At 44.8% G+C, this 7674-nt stretch overlaps 1 protein-coding gene across 1 annotated transcript in view; it reads left to right on the plus strand.

Moving 5' to 3' along the window:
* The window catches only part of LOC311137627 (GTPase HRas), a 43533-nt gene extending 38660 nt beyond the window's left edge, over window positions 1-4873 (plus strand). The window contains exons 4-6 of the mRNA XM_084172133.1: window positions 1025-1184; window positions 1428-1552; window positions 2580-4873. Coding sequence (XP_084028259.1) covers window positions 1025-1184; window positions 1428-1547 — 280 coding nt within the window. The 3' untranslated portion in view covers window positions 1548-1552; window positions 2580-4873. The remainder of the gene's footprint in view (window positions 1-1024; window positions 1185-1427; window positions 1553-2579) is intronic.
* Window positions 4874-7674: the final 2801 nt, after the last annotated feature.

The raw sequence follows: 7674 nt of genomic DNA on the forward strand, positions 1-7674 counted from the left end.
TGTGTACTGCTAGGTGATGAAGGTAAATTGAGGGGGTGATATATAGATCTGACCCTGTCTCCTCACACAGTCAGACAGTCATCTGACTGACTGCTTTAGTGGTGAGCTCATGTTTGCTGCCTTTCCCATCCATCTCCTCAGTTGCACAGCCATGGACATTGAGCATGCGCGTCCCAGGTTGTCTTTTTTTGCACAGCACGACCGTGGAAAAAGACATCCTGAAATGCCACCACTACAATTCCTCCACCCAGGTTAGCTGTCCTGCCTGTGACTGTGCTGAGTTACAGACTCAGAGAGTTGAGGTGGCACGGGCTGAGTTGATGGATAGATCTGACCCACTCCCCTCACACACTCACACTCCCCTGGCCTACTGGCTAGATGGCTGTTGGAGAGATGAGGTCATACTGTTTGCTGCGCGCCTGCCTGTTGTCCACCTCTCTCCCTCCCTCCAGCAGTGCTGCACAGCAGGGCCTGCTCCTCTGGGTCATAGAGCCCCTTGTTTGTCTGACTGGGGTGTTGTTTATGGAGGGTAGGAGAGGGAGGTAGGATCCTATACAGAAGGGTGAAATTACAAATGAACTCTGAGCTCCTTCATTTGGAATTGATTATGGCAACTTTACATAATGCATTAGTTGTGGAATGACTTTGTAACAGGTGGCTATGTGTACAGCCAGTCACATAGTGTTTGCCTAGAGGCCGGCAGGTAGCCTAGTGGTTGAGCGTTCGAAGGTGAAAAAGGTGAAAAATCTATCGATGTGCACTTGAGCAAGGCACTTAACCGTAATTGCTCCTGTAAGTCGCTCTGTATAAGAGCATCTGCTAAATGACTAAAGAAATGTACGTAAAATGTTTACAGTCACCATGACTAGGTTCTCCATAGCTGCAAGTGCTTACCACAGGTAGTTCCTCTGTTATAAGGCTGATGTAATGTGGAGTAAGGTCCTCATTTCTGTACACTGACGTTAAATGAGAAACAGGTTAGACCAAGTAGGGAACTGACCAGTGTCTTTCTGTCCTCCTGTAGGGAACAGATCAAGCGTGTGAAGGACTCTGATGACGTACCCATGGTGCTGGTGGGTAATAAATGTGACCTCCCGGCACGTACTGTGGACACGCGGCAAGCACAGGAACTGGCCCGCAGCTATGGAATTCCCTACATCGAGACCTCGGCCAAGACACGACAGGTACGCTTCCACACACACACACACACACACACACACACACACACTTTCTCGTTTTGACCATTTCAAATGTTCTATTGGTTAGGTCCGATGTGATTGCCGTTTCCTTGGTGATACCGATCCGCCTTTGAAAAGCACACAAGATTGATGTAGTTCTGAAGGTGTGTGTGTGTTTGCAGATTTTATGTAGTTCTGAAGGTGTGTGTGTGTGTGTGTGTGTGTGTGTGTGTGTGTGGGTGTTTGCAGGGGGTAGAGGATGCCTTCTACACACTAGTCAGAGAGATCAGGCAGCACAAGCTGAGGAAGCTCAACCCTCCTGACGAGAGTGGACAGGACTGCATGAGCTGCCGATGTGTGGTGTCATGATGGAGGTCAGTCATAGACTCAGCCCATTACCGACTATCGCAAGCAGGGAAGGGCAAAAATTACAAAATACAATTACAAAATACCATAAAGATCAATGTATCAAAATAAACGACAAAATACTTGTATTTTGTAATGTATCTGATGTAAAATACATGTATTTTGTATTTTAAAATACATTTGCAAGGAGCCGGCCCATACAGCAACAACATTCTCAGTAACGGTTATAGAAACGTTTTACTTGCTATGACTGTGATATGTTGTTGTTTATCAACCTTAGTTGAATGCACTGACTGGAAGTCACTCTGGATAAGAATTTCTGGTAAATTACCTAAATATATATATATATGAACATACCAAAATGAACTGCAAAGCACACTGTATTATTATTTGACCTTGTTTTGGGCCGGAGCTCATTAGAATAATACTCAGCATGCTTCGCAATTGTTAATTTTTACATATACATTTATATTTAATTCATTTAGCAGACACTCTGATCACACCATAGTGCAATCAGACTTCTTATACGAATGAAGGGTGAAAGGAGGCACACAAAATTGTGAACTGTAAAAAAAAAAAAATAGGTATAGAAAATACAAATTCTCAAAATTATCTTGTTACAAAATTCATTGGAGTGTAGTTCAGCCCAGTGTAATACAAATGACAAAATACTCAAAAGTAATTTAAATACATATTTCAAATACATGTAACAGAAATACTGCCCATATCTGATCGCAAGAATAATCAACAACATAGTTCACCCAGCACAGCCAGAGGAGGACTGGCCACCCCTCAGAGCCTGGTTCCTCTCTAGGTTTCTTTCTAGGGTCCAGGCTTTCTAGGGAGTTTTTCTTAGCCACTGTGCTTCTGCATTGCTTGCTCATTGGGGTTTTAGGCTGGGTATCTGTATAGCACTTTGTGACAACTGCCGATTTGTAAAAAGTACTTAAATAAAATACATTTGATTGATTTATTCACAGCAGAGATGCTGAGTCCTTACACAATGTCTTAATAATTTATCCTTCTCTTGCACAGCTCACCAGTTCGGGGTGAGGGGTGGACCTATGGCGCGTAGTGGCAGCATGGACTTGAAGACTGACGGTGGAGGCTGAAACGACAACAACAAACTTTGAAACTAAAGAGGACGGTCCAAGAAAGGCAGAGCAAGCAGATGCATCACCAGGCTGTCTGTGTACCATAGACATTGGGGAGAGGAGTGCCTTGCCCCTGCCAGGCCAGGCTGTGCCATGCTAGTCTAGACTAGGCTGTCTGTCTGTCCCCTCTTTGAGTCCATGTCTGCCAGAGCAACACCACTAATGACTGTTTTTCTCCAGTGTGATCATGCTGAGCATCTCCAATGAGTTCCTGCGAAGTTATTGTTTTAGTCTCAACACTGGTCTTAAAGAGGGGCGCCACCAACCCCTGGTGATTCCTCCCACCTCCTCCTCACACCTCAAAACCCAGATTTTACATTAGACCCCCTGAAAAGAGTAGACAGTAGTAGCCTATATCCCCATGCCTAATTAACCTCCCCCAGCCTCCTTGTTCCTCTCTAGAGGGGCTCTGCAGAAATCTCATTATTATGGATACAGGTAGGGGACAGAGCATGATACAAGATACACCACATAGGAATGGTGCCTTTTTTTAACAGTTAGTCTAACCGTCAAACCTACCTTTATTTTCTTCTTAAAACACATTGTTTTTGATATGTGACTTTTTGTGATTGAAGGTTTTGAAGGTGATCATACTCAGCGCTGTAAAGTAAGTCAGGATGTTTATTTTGTGTGATGGGAGGTTGCCATTTTAAGACCTGTCGCCGTGAGGAAGTCCTTATTTTGGGTCCTTATGTTGAGAGGATCAAACATATGGATGGACTCATTTTCCCAGATTGCCATTGCCTTCCCCCTCGCAGACTTGTGTGTGTGCGTGCGTGTGTGTTTGCTAAAGGGTTCTCTTTGTGGAGTAATATAGTACTAGATAGTGTCGGTTCCGGTGCGATAGAAATGTTTACTGTCTGACTAGGTTTAGGGATTGGGAATAAACCATCTCTCATGCCTATTGATTATTTGCTTGTATTTCTTGGGTGGAGAAGTGAGTGGTACATGAGTGATGTTTTACTTGCTGTTGCCTTCAAGGTTGGGCTGTATTGTGGTGGGAAGGATGGGAGACTAACATCATTGCTTGGTCCATGCAGTGCCATTATTTATCATGGAATGGTTATGCAGTGAAAGATTCTTGCACAGATTTTCAAGGAAGTGGAATAAAATACGCTTTGAGTTTGATTAAGTGGTATTATAAGACACCGGTGGCATTAATTTCTTTCAAGTTCCTTTGCTTAGATAACTTTATGGTGTTTAGTATACTTTGACAGTTCTAGATAGCAGGTATCAGTCTTCACTGTGTTTTTATTAAGGCTCAGGAAATAGGAATGTCCGGAAATGTCTCGCCTTTTGATCCTGGAACATAAGATAGAACGCCAGAATTTCAACTTCACAGATTGTAATGCACAAGACCTGCCTTAAATGACTGGTAATATGTGGGATAAAACTGTTGTTGTTTGGCCACAGAGAAAATAACCTTCTCTCATTCTACTCACTACTGCCTCCTCAGATAGATCTTTGGTTCCCTGAGAAGATCATTTGATTTAAGCTAGTCATGTCTGAGCCAACTTCAATTGAAAGAAAAGTCAGTGGAAAACATTCTTCATTTTGGGGGTTCTCTTGTGATATTTATCAATATTGAATGGTGTAGGTAGGCCTACTAGCTTTTGTGTTCTCTACAACACTAACAGCAGCATTGGGCTGCCAATACAAATGAACACTGCTTGGTCCTGTTTAAATTGCCTTATTTGTTAGCTTGTACTTCATGCCTTGTACATGTTAGAGCAGTATGTTTTCCGGAAGCAGGTGTTTCTGTGATGGTCTGTGTCTGCTTTCCTCTGTGGATAACTGTCGTTGTGAATGACTGGTGGCGATTGGAGATTGTTTGTGCTCCTTCTTTCCCTCCACAGACATGAGGAAAACAAACTCTGAAACACTCCAACCAGATGTGATTCTGTACCGCATGCCCTGTCTGAGTAGTTAATGATTGTTTGTGTTTTAGTCCAAACCAAGTATGTTTTATGACTCCAATCTTAATTCATTAAGTGTTCGTAATTTTTTTACCATAAGGGCCACTTTCTTTTTATTTCCCCCTCCTGTTTTTGAAGGTACTTACCCCCAGTTCAGCCACAGTGACCCAGTAGTACATTGTGGTGCCTCATTAGACCTCCGTCAAATCCAAGTCAACACACCTTGACCTCTTGCCTAGAAGATAGACCTTAACGTTGGAAAAAAATCTTTTTATTTTGTTGCTAGAAATGCTTAATTTCACTCGGACCTTTTGCTGCTATCATACATGTGAGTGGTGTTCCTTAGTATATGTACAGTACGTGCTCTTGTATGTGGTTTTCCAGGAGCTGCCCTCCCTTTAATCTCTCCCTCTCCAACAAACACTCTGCTGAATTACCCCCCATCTTGCCTGGACACAATAACACCTGTTGGCATATAAGGGCTTTTTGACCTGCACCCTCTACCATGAGAGGGCCCTGCAGTCAGACAAGACTCCCCCGGATCCTGTCACCTTTCCTGGGTTGCTACCCTTCATATGACCCCTTGGATCCAGGGGATGGACAAACTGTCATTGAGGGGGGGCTGTGATTGAAGGATGAAGACACTGCACACGGGCTTGGTACCATAACCTCAGACAACAGCTACTACACTTATTCTGGCTCTGTTTGGATAGAACACCTCCACTGCGTTGTGTGGACCACAGATTACATTCTGGAGCTCTGAGGGATTCCGAGACTGGGACAATGTTGGTCTTGTATGGGTTTATTCTCAATCAATTTATTGTTTGTTTTTTTGGGTCAAACTGATCAAACTGTGAAAAAAGGTGCATTGTAACAGAAAATATAGTTTGTTCTATTAATATAGGGCACTCCATAACCGTATAAAGTAAATATATTCCGTACCTTGAAAAATATATAACCAATCTTAAATAAACGTGGATCTTTGTCCCCATAGTGATCTACTGGGTAACGGTAAACAAATCACACATGATATCTAACTTGTATCAGGTGGACCTCTGGTGATAGACATGTACTGTACAGTTGTCTGAACTATAGTTGGCAGTTATTATTTTCTATTTACCATTTCCCTTGTCTGTCTGTACTATATTGTACACTGACTGACGGGCAGTGATGGACACACATCTAAAGGTAAACTCTTACAAACTGGACATCAGTTGTCATCAAGAGGAATACAAGACCAGCAGGCCACTGGTAATCATGTCTGAATGGAGGGGAGTCTTTCGGGGACAAAAACATGGACATTGGGGGGGTTTTGCCCAAGTACTGAAATCACATAAAGGGCTTGCTTCTCCCTTGTAAAACTGTAGTTTGAACAAGCGAGAGAGGACATGGGTTTGGAAGTTTGATTGTGAAAAGATCAACTGTTTGAACTATTTAAGATGTATTTACTCTAACGAAATAGCAAATGTACAGCAGGGCAGGAATAAAGATGTCAAGATAAACTCATTCACCTGACTCTGACTGTAGTTATTTTAGCTACCATCTCTCTCCTCTCACCCCTCAGTCCATCTCTCCTCCTCTCGCCCCTCAGTCCATCCCTCTCTCCTCCCCCCCCTCAGGCCATCCCTCTCTCCTCTCCCCCCTCAGTCCATCCCTCTCTCCCCCCCCCCCCCTCAGGCCATCCCTCTCTCCTCTCCCCCCTCAGTCCATCCCTCCTCCTTTCCCCCCTCAGTCAATCCCTCTCTCCTCTCCCCCCTCAGTCCATCGCTCCTCCTCTCGCCCCTCAGTCCATCTCTCCTCCTCTCGCCCCTCAGTCCATCTCTCCTCCTCTCCCCCCTCAGTCCATCTCTCTCCTCTCCCCCCTCAGTCCATCCCTCTCTCCTCTCCCCCCTCAGTCCATCGCTCCTCCTCTCGCCCCTCAGTCCATCTCTCCTCCTCTCGCCCCTCAGTCCATCTCTCCTCCTCTCCCCCCTCAGTCAATCCCTCTCTCCTCTCCCCCCTCAGTCCATCGCTCCTCCTCTCCCCCCTCAGTCCATCCCTCTCTCCTCTCCCCTCAGTCTATCCTTCTCTCCTCTCCCCCTCAGTCTATCCCTCTCTCCTCTCCCCCTCAGGCCATCCCTCTCTCCTCTCCCCCCTCAGTCCATCCATCTCTCCTCTCCCCCCTCAGTCTATCCTTCTCTCCTCTCCCCCTCAGTCCATCCATCTCTCCTCTCCCCCCTCAGTCCATCCATCTCTCCTCTCCCCCCTCAGTCCATCCATCTCTCCTCTCCCCCCTCAGTCCATCCCTCTCTCCTCTCCCCCCTCAGTCCATCCCTCTCTCCTCTCCCCCTCAGTCCATCCATCTCTCCTCTCCCCCCTCAGTCCATCCATCTCTCCTCTCCCCCCTCAGTCTATCCCTCTCTCCTCTCCCCCCTCAGTCTATCCCTCTCTCCTCTCCCCCCTCAGTCTATCCCTCTCTCCTCTCCCCCCTCAGTCCATCCCTCTCTCCAGGCTAAAATATTAATGTAAATACTATCATCACATATAGGAATTAGTTTGTGGGAATTTTACTAGATTAATTGGATAAGTTAAATATAACTATCCACATGATTAAGATAATGTCTAGTGATCAGAGCAGAAGTGTGCAAATCACAGTAACAAACAGAATTGATAGCACAGGTTACAGAATTAAGAATATGTAAAATGCACAAAAATGCAATACTACACTGTCACAATATCTCTTAATCTGGATAAAGTTGATGTAAGTTATCACCCGTGACCTAGGCACTGGTCTAGCCTACACCCTTTCCAGTGAGTGAGATGGTGGTTTTTATTTTTAAGAGGGCACAGAAGCTCTTTCAGATGGAATGTGATGATCATAATTGTGTTGATTTTCAGTTAAAATAAATACAAAGGCAGTGTTTACACTGCCATCCTAATAACCCAAATCAGATTTTTTTTCTGACTGTCCACACTAAGTTTTACATGTGACCCATATTTACATTGACCTTTTAGTAAATCACAGGGTGCGTTCCTCTGCCCAGGCGTTGCTGACTCCTGACAGATCTTACAACACCTGGA

This window comes from Coregonus lavaretus (assembly GCF_964263955.1).
Source record: "Coregonus lavaretus genome assembly, chromosome: 11".
In the NCBI taxonomy this organism is placed as follows: Eukaryota; Metazoa; Chordata; class Actinopteri; order Salmoniformes; family Salmonidae; genus Coregonus; species Coregonus lavaretus.